This window comes from Pieris brassicae, chromosome 11, assembly GCF_905147105.1.
Source record: "Pieris brassicae chromosome 11, ilPieBrab1.1, whole genome shotgun sequence".
NCBI lineage: Eukaryota > Metazoa > Arthropoda > Insecta > Lepidoptera > Pieridae > Pieris > Pieris brassicae.
In genome coordinates, this window is record NC_059675.1 from 4,569,895 (window position 1) to 4,587,559 (window position 17,665).

At 32.0% G+C, this 17,665-nt stretch overlaps 1 protein-coding gene across 13 annotated transcripts in view; it reads right to left on the reverse strand.

Moving 5' to 3' along the window:
• Positions 1–11: 11 nt before the first annotated feature.
• LOC123716690 (very low-density lipoprotein receptor) overlaps positions 12–17,665 on the reverse strand; it is a 152,307-nt gene continuing 134,653 nt past the window's right edge. For 8 of the 13 annotated variants that reach the window (XM_045672537.1, XM_045672545.1, XM_045672540.1 and 5 more), the window contains 8 exons: positions 16,000–16,218; positions 12,531–12,675; positions 11,444–11,653; positions 9,933–10,131; positions 5,728–5,811; positions 4,012–4,127; positions 2,071–2,229; positions 12–1,030 (listed from right to left, as the gene is read on the reverse strand). In XM_045672537.1, coding sequence (XP_045528493.1) covers positions 986–1,030; positions 2,071–2,229; positions 4,012–4,127; positions 5,728–5,811; positions 9,933–10,131; positions 11,444–11,653; positions 12,531–12,675; positions 16,000–16,218 — 1,177 coding nt within the window. In that variant the 3' untranslated portion in view covers positions 12–985. Of the gene's footprint in view, positions 1,031–1,050; positions 2,230–4,011; positions 4,128–5,149; positions 5,343–5,727; positions 5,812–9,932; positions 10,132–11,443; positions 11,654–12,530; positions 12,676–15,999; positions 16,219–17,665 lie in introns of those variants that run through there. The other 5 variants (XM_045672539.1, XM_045672544.1, XM_045672549.1 and 2 more) reach the window with 3 other exon arrangements.

The window sequence follows — 17,665 nt, forward strand, 5'->3', positions numbered from 1 at the left end:
GAAATAAAAGCAACTTTTAACACATTTTACATATTTATTGATATTATTTACATATTTCAGTGACCACACTTATTGAGCTAGGCGTATAATACGAAATGTGCAAGATTTCCATGTAATTAAATTACATTAATAGTTACAATAACTAAGAGGTTTGGCAGGAATTTCCTAGAAAGATATAAGAAAATTTCGATTTAAATAAACAATCTACTTATAGGTAAAATTTGAAAATAGAAAGCAAGCTCAATAGAGATAAAACATTTGGTTTTATTAGGATTGGCACATTATAATATCTTTGCCTTTTACATAATCTCTGGTAAAATGGTAATGTAAACAAATATTTTTTTTCTTAAAACTATTTCACTTTAGAAACAGAATTGTGATATGAATTTGCTGCCGAAACATTTGTTTACATCACCAAACCATCAAATAATTATATACAATATATCTCTGTAATAAACAATTCCTCGTAATAAATTAAATGAATATAAAAAATTTAAATAAGCTGTATAAAGCTGCACAAGATATAAAATTAGAACCATCTAAGTACATTCTATAAATTAAATACATTAAGATTCGAACCATCGATAAAATATATAATTAAGCTTTTCGAATTTCACTACATATTAATGTATTGTAATGTCATGATGAATTGAGCGCCGATATTTTATATAATCGAACCGAATTTCAAAAACATACCAGGGATTAAATAAGCCACAAAAAAGTCATCAAACGATTTCCCAGAGGCGGTTAAAATTATCACATTTTACAATAATGGATGACAATAAAACACACAATTCATTAATACGCATTAAATTACTATAATATAACGAATAGCAACCACTTTCCCAATTCCCTGCGATAATTTTCCTCAGAGAACTTTGTTCACGCACTATTCACTATTCACTGGTTGCACTATATATAACACGTCCGTTTTTTTCTTTTCACATCTAACGATATACTAAGATATTGGCTGCCAGTACGGACGCTATACGAACTCATTTGTGCCGGGAGAATTGAGCGGTTCTTGGGCCTGGAAAGAATAAGATATTTATTACTTGAGAAATAATTATAATGCAAGAACACTTTCTGAGTCTTTTCACATTACTGCATATCTTTTTTGCCTGATTAGTGTATGGGTCTAAGACATGCGTATGTGTACCTTTGCCGTAACAGAAAATTGCGCACTTAGAACAAAAAATGTATTAGTGCGCCGGGTTTGAACCTACGACATAAGAGTTGACAGCCGCATGCTTAAACAGTAACCAACACTGATTTGAATATTTGGGTAGTTATAAGGCAACACAGACTCACACAGACACAGAATGTAAAAAGCACAATACTAGGAGTAATTGCAGATAGATAGATAGACCGGATAGATATAAAAAAAAACTGTCTACATAGATTTAATTTGTAAAAAAATATCATGGTTAGTAGCCAAATATTTTGTTACTATATCTACATACTGTTAATATGTCAATGTTTGATCTCCACTAAGCGGAAAAGATATTAAAATTATATTCTACAGCGACTAAACTTACCAGACTTGGGCCTCGCAATGAAACGCGTGAAAAATAAATTTGGCAGTTACATCTACAGATAGGCTGTTAAAAAACAATTAGCCTATCACATAGCTATTTACAACTACATTTGGCAACTATATTTTAATACTGATGCGGTAAAAATGTTGGCACAACACCTCGCCCTTATACTAAGTTTTTTCTATAGATTTCTTAAATTGCTCTAATACTAAATACATAAACTTTAAAATGTCCTTAATATTTACAAAGATTTCATTAGGGGTTTTTCTCATCGTACAATATCAAAGACTACGCGCCACAAGCTTATCTGACTGTGGCGCCGTTAAGTCAGCCAAAGTAATGGGTCAGAAAAGTTGTCAACACTACAGTAAAATAATAGAAACTTTATTGCCGTCCTAAATTTCGACTATACAGAGGGTGGAAGTAAAAATTTAGGAGACATGTGTTATTAAAAAAATCTAATATGGCTTATGGTTTATCTTAAGCTATTTTGTATGTTGAGTGTGCACTCCATAGCAGTGAGAGCTCTTACCTCTTCGCCCACCGTACTCGGGTATAGTTTGCTGCCGGGGGCATATCCATTCTGCTCTAGGGCAAATTGGTTCTCAGTTGTCTTACGATATACAGGATTGTCGAAGTTCATGGAAGTCACGTTGCGATGAACGTAATGCCTGTACATTACAACAGCGATCTGGAAAAGAGATAACAGATGGAGTTAATATTTTGTGTTATAATACCTTTAAAAAAAAGACATGTATCGAATTATAAACCTTGACTTTTTTCGGCAAAAACTAAATTATATTCCTTTTTTGAATTCGCTCATTTAAAAAAAAGGAATCAAATTTAATGTTAATCATTTGTTTAAGCCTTTTGAAAGTTGCTTTTATACAAAATTAAGATTATTTATAATATAACATTAATCACGAATGATTTACGGCTTTACTAAAAGTGAGTGTCATTTATTTTAGACATTCGTGATATTGAAAAAGGTAATTTTATTACTGATACATTTTTATCAGTTAAAATATTATCTTATAATAAAAACTATAAAGATATCCAAATGAGTATTAATTTTAATGCGCAATATACGAGTACACACGAAGTGTATAAAATTTAAAATAATTGATAAGAATGTAATTAAAACAAGTGAAAATACTTTAATTATTTAAGTCATTTTTTTTACAATTAAGGAAGTGTTGATAGCACAAAAAACATATGTTCACATCATACCTTTATAGTAAACAAATCATTATACAAACATTTGAAGTATAATTATTAATACAATAAAGTATAATGATTGATTGTTGATAATTAATCAAAACGACGGAATTAGAACTGTCATATTTTATCAAAGAAGAAATTAATTAATCATTTTTAGTCTACTGTTGATATGCAAACTTTTTAAATTAGGTCACACTAAATGTTTTTTTATCGGACATTGGGCTACTACCAGATGCGTATTTTTTATTAGATCTTAATAAACATAATGAAAGTAAACATTTATCGATTTTTGTACAAGCATTAAGAAGTTGTCCACAAAATTTTACAAAGCTAACAATTTAGAAACGCAAATGGCTTGCCGTTTACCGTTACCATATAAAAAAAATATTTTTATCAGTCTTACCACTGGTAAGTAGATGTGAACAGGTACGATACAAATTAAATTTAAGAGCAAGCACAAATTGAAAGCAATTATTTATCTATTGTTTGGTAATGACCTCAATAGGTACGTTATTACGTGTACGATCAAGGATGAACGAATTTGGAATATAAAAACGTCAAAGATCTCGAACTTTCAGTGAAAGAACTTCAGATTTGAAATAATACATTATTTCAAACACGTAAATTTACAATAGACAAGAAATATCAGATAAGTGTTAGGAATAATAAGTTTGGAAGGTATTATAAATAACAAGGATTGCAAGAGGAAGACGGAAAAGTATATTTGTCTAATAATCAAAAAAAGCCATGCAAAAAAAGAACGTTTACGCGATTGCAAATTTATTGCTTACAGTCATGCTAGTTGTCTCATCATTGTATAATAATAAAATTGTATTAAAAAAGATGTACTGAATTAAAATTGTAAAATTACTGGTTGCCACGCCAACCTCAAAGAACAAATACATGCCTAGTGACAACTTTCGCAACGCTATTTTTGTAACGTTACAGTCTACAGCCGGCATTCGGGCAATTATCTTTTACATCTATACAACTTGAGCTTACTAATAAATTATATAAGACTAATAAACGTAGTTAGAGAAAGGAAACGGTATGTTTACCCTAATCGGTCAGAGAATTTTTTTTATGAACTGCCAGGAGTCAAATCGACGAATTTCGAAATAATAGTCAACATTAATTATATGTTTTTGGGTTTTATTCACTTGCAAATTCTGTCTCGTAATATTCGTATTTAAATGTCAATGTCATATGCTGCAAAACCTGAATTTTAATTAAAAACATTGATGGCACTTACCAAAGCAGCAATAATGATGATTCCAGTAATAACAGCAACTACAATGCCAGCAACCACGCCAGCATCGCGGCCGCTTGTTGAGATTCCACTACCAGACTTAGGAGTTTCTGGTACACCTGGAAAACAAAAACAAAACATTACTAAACAAAAACATTAAACCTTCTTGATCTCAAAAAAACATACTCTCACTTATAAAACAAGTTACAATTTATCAAATTAAAAGTTAAGTTAAAAACAACTATGGAAAAAATATAAATAAAAAAATTGTAATGAGATCAAGACAGGTATAATTTCAATTTTAAAGTAATCCTTCACCACACATGGTTAATGATATTTGAAACATAAAATAATGTAAGTTAATATGTAATTAGAAAACAAGTAAACCTATCAAGTGTGTTATAAAAACCATTTGATGTGCAAATGTTCTTCAAACACTTAAATTTAAATAACTAATAACTAAACAGCTTATAATGAACTGTAGTTCTATTTGCATCCATTGTCAATAATTGTTGCCAAGTTTTATGAGCTTAACCAAAATATCTTCTAATTGTCATACTAAAATATACCTTAAAACCCTTAATGCATAATCTATTTATCTTTAAAAATCTGAAACAGGAAGATCAGTGGATAGTTAAAAATGCAAAAATATACCCTATACAATAGAATCTGATTACACATTGTTGACTACTTCCTCTGTATTGTCAAATCAAGATAATAACTTATTCAACAGGTGAATACTCTATTTTAATTTTAATTGCTTTATTTTATAATTAAGAACAATGACATCCCTAATGGAAAGAAGCCATGTGAATGGAAAAGTTAATCACAATGTTTTCACACGAAGCAAAGTTTCCACACATGCACCCAGTATATAAATCTGTGTGTCTTCTAATATTTAACATTGGAATTTAAAAATATTAATACATTACCCTGAGAATTAAAGTTTTTCAAAGCCTCTGGTAAATAAACTAGACTTAATGTTTCATAACTATAGCGAGATTCTTTGACTGGTTTCTCTGTGGCATCAGGTATCCTGTCTAGGGACACGTCTTTTAGGAACAAGTCTATAAATCTTTGGTCTTTTTTATTGTAGTCAGCTTTATCACTTTCCCAGTATGCCTTCATTGGCTCTGCTTCAATAGTTTCAGGTGATAAAGTGACTTCTTCGGGTGGCTCTGTGCTTTCTTCAGAATCCACAATTGCTCGCCCCAACTTCAAGAGAAGGTTAAGGCCTTCCCTTTTTAAATTCACCATATGTGATGAAAAATTCCAGGTGTTATCTTACTTTGGAACACTATTCATCAGTTTGTATACAAGATGCTTTGCATGCCCTGAAAATCAGTCAAGCAACCCACATTGAAGACACACAGATAATATTCAAAATTGCTAACATTCACTATGGACAGCGTTAGTAAACAATGATTGGATACTGTAACAGAATCGCCTTATACCCAAATTTATAATAATATTTATACTATCTTATCTGTTATGATATTCGATTTCACCAATTATTATCCGAGGCATTCCAAGGACCAAACTTGAAGCACATAGTCAAATTTAATTCGCGAACGCGTCGACGTTGAGAAATTGCATAACTTCATAGGCATTATTAGCTTAACGGCAGTGCTTCGAGTTTAGTCGTCAAACCAATCAGGTAGGGTTGTAATTAAAGGACGTCGATTGAAGAACTTCAAGGGCAAGTTGATAAATACTCACTGGTAACAGGTTTTTCCTCTAAAATCTTAGTCTTTTCAAAACCACTAGACGAATTTTGCACCTCCACATCGGGTTTTATTGCATCTGTAGATTTTATCACATAAAAACCTCATGAAACGCTTAATTTGGGTAATTTATTAAGTTATCAATAATACTGGTTTGAAATTTTAAAAGTAAATTATCACAGTTTGTTATTCACTACCGGCGTATAACTGCAAGGTGAAGCCGCGTTTACACGACACATCCAAGCAATAGCCTGAGCTAAAATGAAATGAAAATTGAAATTAGAAATGTCAGAAACAATCGAGTGAGAATGCACTATAATTTGAACGCGAAGAAACGAGATGGAAATATTCAGAGTCGCTGCGGGTTACTAAACGTATCTATGACGTTATGACGTAGCGCCACGCTACATGCCGTTTACTGTCATTAAATAAAACTATGCCGAACTCGATCCAGCTTCCACGCAACCTATTGTTTTAATGTATTCCTTTTCGGGTGAGATACACTGTTTAATATTAATAAAAAACAGTACTACTTTGGTTTACATTAATTTATTGGTTTTATTTAGCCGTATGACGTATTTAGACGTATGCCGTATTCATACCAAATGATTATGAAATACGACATATCTTTATATAAAATTGTTGAAGCTTTTTACAACTACAATAAATTCGCTGTAAGACTTCCGAAATTGCAATAACACATGACGTCGGCTGCACGTAAAAATATGTGCAAGAGTGCAGAGTCGGATCGCGCAAGGATTGGTTAACCGAAAGGTGGCGTGATCTGCCGTGACGTCACCTAACCATCACCTTACTCAAAATAAACGTTGCCTATTGGTCGAATGTGACCGTGTCGTGTGCTTGTGACTTGTAAAAAAATTGTCTACCATATCTACGCTTACAACAAAATTAATGTAATCCCCACAAGATAAATATAAAAATAAATTAAGTTACATTTTTATTGGATACGAAATAAAATAATAATATTTAGCCAAGGTACACGTACTTAATTGAGTTTAATAAATTTCCTAATTCACATAAGTCTCGAGTTTTGGCAAAAATTAATATAATTTAGTAAAAAAGATATCCTCTTAAAGTTACTTTACACATTTGTTCGTAAATATCACTTCAAAATATAATAATTGTTCAATAGTGCAATGTTTAAACAATGAGTAATCAAGAGTTATCTACAATTGTATTAGTAGTAATTTGATAAGAGCTGATTATGTGGGAACTTACAGATTGTAAGCATACCTATGTATAGTGTCTTATATGCCTACTATTCATTGATAATGTGATTTTCCGTATATGACATACGAGAACATCATACGATCGGCGTCATGTGACGTGGTGGATTACGTGTCGCCAGAAAAATTAATAAACATGTTTTTAAATTTTAAAGATTGCGTCATTTTTTATTCAATGCGTTACGCATAGAGTACATTTTATTTTCATTGTATTTGTTTATGTTCCTCAAATAGATTCCGAGTCAATAAAACGCAATTTAAAAAGTGAAAACGTATTTATGAATATTATTTGTATAAAATACACGCATTTTTAACCTACTGTAAGTTTATTTTAATTAAAATATAAAGTGATAATGTTATAATGAAATAAAAATGAAAATATTTTTTTATCGTGCTTAGCCGAGACGTCGCGTCGCATCGTCTCGCATTGCGCTATATTATTATATTAACTTCCTTAATAATAAGTCTAAACAAAACAACTATGGATAACTTTGTGTAGCATCAAAAATATTTATTTCATTATACACATTAATGACTTAAAGACTTTATTATCTAAATACAGGCGTCAATTCCCATACAACTACGACTGTCTCCGATTAATTATGGCATTTTCTGATTTCGCGCCATACAAAACCCAAAATATATAATAAAACATTTCAAAGGTACGACTTGGCAATTTCGAAAAATTACATTTCGCAGAATATGCCTAATGAAAACGCCCACAAATTTGTCACGCTTTGAATTGCGCATGAGTAACGCCGGATTGAATTTTACAAGACCATCAGAGTATGCAAATGCAATGACGCAAGCCTTAGAACCAAATATTTTTCTCCGTGAAGTATTACTCATAGGCGGATTCCATCTATGACCTATGTTTGGGCCAGATTCTGTAGCGCTACATTAAAACCTCATCTTGGAATATTATTACAATCGCTGCGTATGAGACATCTGATTGTATCACGAAATATATAAATATCGACGGACGAATATAGGCACCGCCGTGAGTTTGATCAAAGGCCCATCTTAACTCATTATTTATCCAAAAACAACAATATTTGGATGATGACTCATCTCTGTGTATCGACACCATATTTTCTCATCCATACTCTCGAAAGAAAAATCTCCAATCTCTAAACATATTAGGTCGCTCATCACCAGTGAAGCTTCAAGCTTTTAGTTCTGGGTCTCAGATTTCTGTATTTGCTTCGTGATCATGTTTTTTTCTAATCAGCCTGTGCCTATCTAACATCGTCGATTTTTGTCCCGTATCCTCACTGATTAACTTCATACTAGCAAGTGTTTAGGGCGCCAAAAATTCCATTGGTGCAAATCTGTGGCTCAGACGCACGATCATAGGCTATGGCGCACGTAGAAGCCACAAAGCCAACACAGAAAATTCCATATTTTTTTATTTCAATATCCCTGTAATAGAATGTCATAAAGATACATCGTATATTGCTTATTTAAATTCCACAGACGCATGTCACATAGATTTCCTTAAGTGGTTGCATTTGCTTTATATGTATATCCACTATTTACGCAGCAAGGGTGGCAGGAATATTTATATAATTTAATGTTTACCGACGTTCTAATAAAATCCATTTAGATTACTCATACAACGAGTACCTACATGGAAAAACACGATAGCTATAAATTACAACAGTAACACTTTATAATTGTTGAAAGTATTTGTCTATCAACAAAAAAAAAAATGTTAATATCGTTATGGTATTAAATGGCGCAGTGGACATTTTGTTTCATGACTTGTTTCACACCGGCCACTATTAGTGATCACATTCATAGTAATTACAATATTCTTAACCTTAGGTAAGTGTAATAACAATTAAAAATAAATAAGTTTAGTCCCTGTGGCCATATTGGGCATTCATTTTTCTTTTTTATTTATTTCTTTATTCGTTAAAGTAAACGTAAAAAAACACATTCCAAATTCAAACTATTCGTTTTATACTTATTAACACCCGATTTCTACATTTAAAGTATATATGTATTTACTGCGTATATCTAGTGGATATACGTAGAAATAAAAAATAGATATCTTCCTTTTCTGCTGTAGGATTTTATATGTAACAAAAGGTTTTAAAACTCATGTCACGGAAAACAAGGTTTTTTATACTGGCGAGACAAGCAATTGGCCACAATGACCAGATAATTAAATAATTACGCACATGCTCGTCGCCTACGTTCGATTTTCAATTGGTTTCCAACCAATCACTTACAGCATGCCATTGACGAATTATTAATGCCCTTTTTATTAACCACATTCAATTGAACATTCCTGTTAGTGTAATCAACGACGTTAAGAACATTCTCGAATATATGCAACCGGCATTTTATATCTGGCTCTATAGTGGAAAACTATTAAGGATTTGTAATCAAACTGAAACGAAAACCATATTGTTTTATTTATCCCAGTCTCTCGTTACCTACACTTAGATACACTTACAGCTTACATGAGTTTAGCACCCTTAACACAGATTTTGATGCCATATTGGATTTGTGTATCTGTATGTTATGGTTTGTTGCGCCAATGTCAGCCCACTAATGAAATCCCTATTGAAATTACATGGTAAGCGTGATGGCTTTATAGGTTTGGTTTCAAAAAGGTAACATTATACTCGGCCACAAGATGTGGTTGTGGTTGAGCTGATAAAATAATATGGTTTATTAGTAGTATCACAGTTTCAATAAATCAAACATTAGATATACGACATTTTTGTAGGTTTATTGTTTCCTTTCTTGGAACAAAATTTCTAATAATATTAACGATACTTTTACCACAAGTGTACCCTTTAATCCTAGCAGATTTTTTTTCGTTCTGTAACCAACTAAAAGCTTAATTTAATTAATTTCAGGCAAAAAAACGACGAAGCGTAAAGTTGCAATATATTTAGAGTTAAAAATTCGCGGTACACGCAAGAAACATAATACTTACTGTCTTCCACACACATCTGATTGTCCGGGAGCAGACGCAGTCCTGTGGGACAAGCGCAGGAGACCTTCGGGGAGTTAGGTCCGATCCGGGGCGCGGGGAGGCACAGATGAGAGCAATGTCCGTTGACGGCCGCACAGTGGTTGACTCCATCCGGTTGCCGGTACGGATGGTACACATGGATAACCATTGGGTTTTGGAGCTGCGTGAAATGAATTAAAAAAAATTCATCAACATTAGTCAAGATATTCAGCCGACTAAAATATTTTGATCATACAGAGGCAGATCATAAAAAAAATGTATAAATTACAGAAAATATTTAATTAGTTAATGACACATGTATGACTGTGTTATCTAGGTATTCTTTCAAAACAAATTCTCTGACGTGAGGGCCTCCAATAGTCAATATTACGTCTTCATTGACGTATAAAGTATTTTGGGGAGTGTCATACAATCTAGTATCACCGGAATACAAGAAGATTTTCTAGACATAAGAAATGTCTCGTGTCTCTTAAATCATTATGATTATAGTCAATGCATACAATGAATCCGACCTATAACCTTAATGTAAATTGAATGTTAATTAAAATTGATAACCTTTTATGCATAATAAACGTGCGAGAAAACACTCTATGTATCAATAATAATCAAAATGTGATATTTTATCAAATTTACATATTTTATTTTTACTGTTTGTAATTTGCGAATTAGGAAATTAACTTAAACAAGCAATACTTCGTATTGAATATTATCTTAGAAAATACTAAAAAGATAATAACAGTTAAATACTTTAAGCAATAATTACTAAACAATAAATTTCATATTTAAATAAACATAAAAATTAACGGCCATGGCAAATTTACTTTACCTTGTAATTAGTGCTCAGTTGTAAACGAAAATAATGAGTGTTATTTGAAATATTATTGCAAATAATATTCTATTATTAAATTTAAATTAACACGTGTAAACTATTTGTAAATAAAAATGAATCGCAAAATTTGTTGATTAAAGCTAACTTGAAGTCGGTTGGACCAATTCGATTGATTTTTATCTATCCCTGAACTTTTATGAAGAGAAAAATTGGGAAATATCAAAAATATTTTTTTTTTGTTTTGCTTAGTACTTTGGTAAAAATATGCATAGCAAAATGTTCCATATGTTGGTATGTAGCCAGTAAAAAGGTAGCTAAGTAAATCATACTAAGGCGAAACGAAGTTCGCGCTAGCTAGTTAAAATATAAATGTTAGAACCTACCCCATTGTTTTGACACGACTATTTTTTTATAACACCAACACCAATTCAAGGATTTGTATTAATATTATATTATTCTAATCTAATATTTTTAGAATTTAGTTTTAGTTTAGTAATTTAAATTAGATTTAAAATGAAAAATGTCATTTTTATGTTGCAAGAGTCAAAAATAATCGTTATATTTTAAAGGCGGACAAGACTACATGTCTAAACAATGATAAACGTGTAACCACATTTTCATAGAACATTTAATAAATACCCACCGTGTGAGTCGATGTAACGGCTTCAACATCCTTTCCATTGAACTTGTTTGCCCGGTACACTGCTGTCTTGTCCCAGTCGGTCCAGTAAACGAAGTCCTCGAAGGTTGTGATGGAGAACGGGTGACGCAGAACATCAGTCGAGTATAAGATAACTCTACGGGCAGAGCCGTCGTAGTTGCATGATGATATTGTATTCAGTTTAGCGTCAACCTAAAAAATATGTTTCTACAATCTCCGCCACAGAAACCTCAAAAAAATTCCTAACAGTTCTTTCAGCCAAAATAAATGTACTGTGTTTTTTTAAATAGTATTTCATTATAATTATCAAAACTTTTTCAGTACAACCCAATATTAATCTTACACTCATTCACTACAATAGTAACTTTTCTCAAGTAATTTCAATTTAGGTATGTCAATGGGGATATAACCGAGAATAGTAAGTGCGTGCTCCTGTTTCACCATGCCTCCTGCTGATAGAGGATAAATTTTTGTTATTAATTTATTTTATTATTATTAATTACTTAAGAAGTCATGTGGGACACGGTGTCATGGTTGCAGCTCCTTACAAACGTTGTGTAAAACAAAAACTTGGCGATTAAAGAGTGGCGGAGAGTTTATTGCCAGTTCTTCTTTTCTACGCTCTTTATTTGAGAACTGGTTGTAAATATAAAATTAGAAGCATTTAATATGTATTTTTTTTGACGTTCATAAGTGTACATTGTGTTACCTATATGAATAAATTATTTTGATTTAATTTAAATGGAATATGTAACGCTTATGTTAGCTTATAAAAACTTAGCTTTATTTTATAAGTTAATAAAGATGAATAATGAAATAATGACATAAATACCTAATTCAAAACTACCAAATGTAAGACAAATTTGCACGCCATTATGACTGGCAGACACGAAGAAAATCTATATACATCTACACAATATTCTTGCAAATACATAAATATTATTAATTTAATGTGTGAACCCTTTATAAAACTATTTGGTTTTTGTTTAGTTGTTTTAATTACAGTGTCTCTTTCTGTCAAATTGTTTGTACGCTGTGATGAAAAGAGTACGCACGAAATTTGACTTACCCAATAAACTCGTTTGCGAACCAAGTCGAGAGTCAAACCATTCGGCCATTTCACATCGTAGGATACTATTGTCTGTCTGTGAGATCCGTCCATACCAGCTCGCTCGATTTTTGGTGTTTGGCCCCAGTCGGTCCAGTAAATCCATCTGTAAGAAATATATGAAGTGCGTAATTAGCAATTTAAATTACTAAGATCGACAATAGTAATAAACATTTAGCGTCATATTCATAATTACTAAGGACCATCATAGTTATTTCGGTCGTAGTATCCCTTAAATAGCATAAGTTAAGTATTAGTACAGTGAAAATTAAGATTTCGAAATGTCTGTATAAAGTGGTACTCAGAGTCTTTCATTAAATTGTCTAAATATCTTACTGCACAGTCGAAATGCTCGATAAATTAGTTTAAAAACTAAGGCACGTATTTCAGAATGTCAGTTAAACTTTTTTTAGTTTTAGTTAGTTTCAAAAGCTGTCAAACCGTTTTTTCTATACAAAATAGAAGCAAAAATGTCAATGTCACAGGCTCAAGACGAAATTGTGACTTGAGATACGAATTAGAATATGTATTTGAATTTATGGTATTTTTTTCAAACTTAATGATCAACTGTGCGCTGTATATAAAATAAAAATTCAAGTATTTTGTATTCAAAAGACTCTCTTTCTAGTTATTTTATTTAAACAGGTGATAATTATCAATATCTTTTATTAAGGTATTTGCGTAATTTATTGCATATCATTTTATTTATGATCACAATCACGCAAATCCCTTATCGTACAAAAACATGATTATCTTAATAGTAGTAATCCAGAATAACGATTCTAATTTGGCGGATTTAACCTTTGCTACGTAAATTCCTTTATAGTTGTTCATTGTCATGATTATACTTGCAAAACATATTAGCTCATTTTTCCAGGCCTCACGACTAAAAGTGGCTTTTACAAGAAAAAAGAAAAGATATTGCATGTCTCTTAAGGATACAATATCCATTCAAATAAATATAATTACACACAATTTTGTCGTGAAAAAACTAGCCAGACTCAGGTACGAGACTAGCCAAGTGTGATTCCCGTACGACAAAAACGAAATTGTATTGACATTCTCATTGGAGTCTTAGATTGCGCTAAATCTGGTTTCAGAATTACTCTATTTTAAAGGGTTTCTTTGCTAAACTTATACTGTTATAGCTATATAAATACGAGTAAAATACGTGAATGGAGGCAAGGGACATATTTTCACATGGACAAAGTCGTTTGTGCATAGTCAGACACACGATATATCCCTTAGGAAAAGGGATTTTTGCTCATTGACTCTATAACCTAAAAAGTTAATATTCGAGAATATTTCAATAAAAAGAGAAATTTTATCATTATTATTGAGGATGTACAATGATGCTTTTTTATAAGTCAAATGGGCAGGAGGCTCAACTGAAGCGTTACTGCCGCCCATCGACACACTGCCAGAAGGCTCGCGAGTGCTTTGCCGGCCTTTTAAGAATTGGAACGCTCGTTTATTTAAGGACCCTAAGTCGAATTGGTTTGAAAATTATTGGGTATCAGAAAGGGGTGGTGCGCCGGAAAATCTGCCTTTTTTATCGGACCGGAGGCAACCGAGGCGGTGTCACTTAGTTATGGACACTCGCAACACCAGAAGGTTTGCAAGTTTTTTAAAGATAGTAGTACGTTATTCTCTTGAAGGTGCCTAAGTCGTAACGGTTCGGAAATAACTGGAATTGCAGCTGGTTCCTTAAAAAAAGGTTCAGCTGTGGAACAACGGACGTCGAGGTGATACGAACGGAACTGCAAATTGCAGGCATTAATACGAACAACTCAAAAAATTCTTCATCGTACATTAAATTGAAATTGCAGCAATTAATTGTGATCATTTGCAGCTTGACGTCCATATCTGACGTCAGTGCCCTAGTTTTCGTCAATGAGTTTTAATTAAAATGTAGATAACAGTTATCTTTTAATTATGAAGATAACGTCACTAAGAATTTCAAAAATAAGCACATTAGAGTTATAATGTTATCTTGAAGCATAATTAATTTCTTCTGCGCTTCGACTTTCTTCAGTAATTTTTAGTAATTATTTAATGTTATTATTATAACTATAGAGGTTAAAATTGTACATAATCCAACTAAATAATAATAATTCAGTGGCGCTACAACTCTATAAGGGTCTTAGCCTCAGATTGTATTCGTTTCTTTATTAATTTTTATGTTTTAGATAAGTAAAGAATCATCTTTCTGCCAGACACATGTCGATTTCTGACATGTCTTTCCGATTAGGGACGAAAATAGCTTTAAAATGTGATAAAATAATCGTTTTGAATAGTTTCATGGTACAAATTGAAATATTTCCTGATCGTAATGAAATAAATGATTTTAATTTTCTTTTAATTCGGTATATTGTTATATAAAGTATAAAATGCAAAAAACATTTTATATTATGTTTAGGATTTTTGTATTCAGTTTTAAAAAGTTTTAATATGTGGTTGCAAGTAAATTTCCGTACCTAGTATGTATAAATTCAGCACGTGTTTAATACATTAGTAAACTTGAAAAAAGCAAGTAAAACATAAATATTAGATTTATTTTTAAATTACGAATTGAAATTAAATAACTAACAGTGAATTAAAGTAGCTAAGTATTGTAAATTGTTTTTAGATATCGTTAATTGATTCTGTGTATTTTGTATTAAAATATTTGGGCACTCAATGACAGAAGTTTACATCATGATAACTACTGGCTTGTACTAGTAGTTATCATTCAACATTAAAAATAAATCAAAATCACGTCATATGACATGCACCGATTGTTCGAGTCGATACCATCTTTTAAAACTACTATTATAATATATTAGAACTACTATTATAGTAGTTCTAAAATATAGTATCTACTAATGTAATATTACTAGAAAGTAATACAATTCATGGCAATAAAAACCCGTGCAGCGATAGCTTTTCAGTACAAAATGTCTTATTTTACGTAAACTTTTCGATTGCTTGATAAATAATTTTAGCTGCATGCTCAGGGTGCTAAATCACAAATCTTCAAATCAGGTTGATCCAAAGTCTTAGTTAAGCTCGCAAAATTACTCATGTAATCTATATAGTAATTAAAAGTGAATCCTCCTAACTCCATACTAATGTTACATCTTTCTATTGTACCCTTGGAAAGTACTTATAACTTTTTAATAGGAGACCTGATATTTTCACGACTTCGTAATTTCTCTTCCACGAAAATGGATAAGGCTTTATAGAAGTTTGAAAATGGAAAACGTCGTAAATCAAAACAGCGCATCGTGTCGCTTAACGATGATTGGCGCAGATTATGGTCTCGTTAAATTTAAATGTGATTGGTCAAGACCACAGACAGGCATCATGTTCTATTGTTTTGCATTTCCATACATTTCATTTAAAAAATCTATTACCAACACTATTCTAAAAAAAGGAGTGGAAAAATTACCCATCAAGCGGATTAAGAGCAATTGCCCTGGGTTCCTCCAGCTTGTCCCTGATCAGTATCTTCCTCATATTACCCTGTAAATCCGATAGCTCAATGTGATTCTTTCCGGTGTCAGTCCAATACAAATGGTTGTAGATCCAGTCAACGGCTAGACCATCGGAAGTTATCAGCTGGTCCCCAATCACAACTGTGCGTTGGCTGCCTTCGTCGATTGGTGCTCTGTAATATACATATTAGATTTCAATTAAACAGACAACTAGATTATTAAAAAAATACTAAATAAACGCTGTCGGACATTCTGTGAACTTAAACGCGAATCGAGGTCAATCCTCTAAAAGGAGGCAATTTACCAAAGGTCTCACTGGGTGAAGTGTAACCACACAGAAAAAAAATCTTGTCATTTTGGTTACATATACCGAAACTAGATGGCGTTACATGTACTTTTACGCCGATTTAATACCAAATATGATTTTGCATTATTTCTACAACTTTAGTTTATTTATAAGACGAAGTTCAAGGTTATGCACAGTATATGCAATATAAATATTTTTTTCTTAGTTTTCTGCATGCAGTGGTTGGCGGATAGTTAGAAATACAACCAACATGTAAGTTACTTTTCTGCAATCGTTTTTATTTTCAATTAAACAATAAATAGGATAACATTATGTTTAACGATTTATCATATATTAGAAAAACAATATAAAATTAAACTAATTAGAACAACAACAAAAAAGTATTAATACCAAAGTATTAGCAATTAGTATTGTTATTTAAGGAATACCACAGCCTACCAATAGTTATAATTCATATTGAGTGGGCGTATCCCTTATTTTCAATAACAGCACTGCAACGACGTGGCTTTGATTCAATCAATTTCATACATTTTTCTAAGGAGATGAAATTTCATGCTCCAACAAATGTTTTATAGAGTTCGTTTTGACTGGTGTTTGTTTGAGAATTTCTTTTTAACATATACTGTATTGGGTTTAATCCGGACTATTTGCTGGCCAGTCTAAAACTGATATACGATATTTTTGACGCTATTGCCGTGTTTTTAGAGTCATTGTCATACTGAAATATCTAGGTTACAGGCAAATGATTGTCGATCAACCTTCCATCTTCGGAACGGGTCCAAGTCCACATCCGAGAAAAACAACCTCAAACTTTAATGTTACGTCCAACGTGCTTGACTATACTCCTTGTGCATTTCCAATTAAAAGCATCGCGCTTTCCATCGGAATTTACCATAATTATTTTTGTTTCATCCGAACATATCACTTTTCCATTCTCGTACCGTCTAATTAAAATATACATATTAGCAAAAAATAATCGCTATTCTTATTGTTTGGTAAGAACCTTCCCAGAGATTCTTTAAAACAATTAAGCTTCCACTAAGCTTTGGCGTATAAGTCTTGAAGAGATGTTTCTCGGGACATCAGGCGGAAAACGTAATTTTTAATCTGGTAGGAGCCTTTACTTGGGTCTTATTTAGCAACACGAACGATTAGCGTAACCTTTCTAAGAACATTTTCAACAGTTCCATGTGTTTTATAATGATCACTTGCATTAAAAACTTTGTTTACATTTACTTTGTAAATGCTTTTTTTTGCCTAGTTGACGCGTCACAACTTTTGCTTTTGCCCATTTTGAATAAAATCCAGATTAA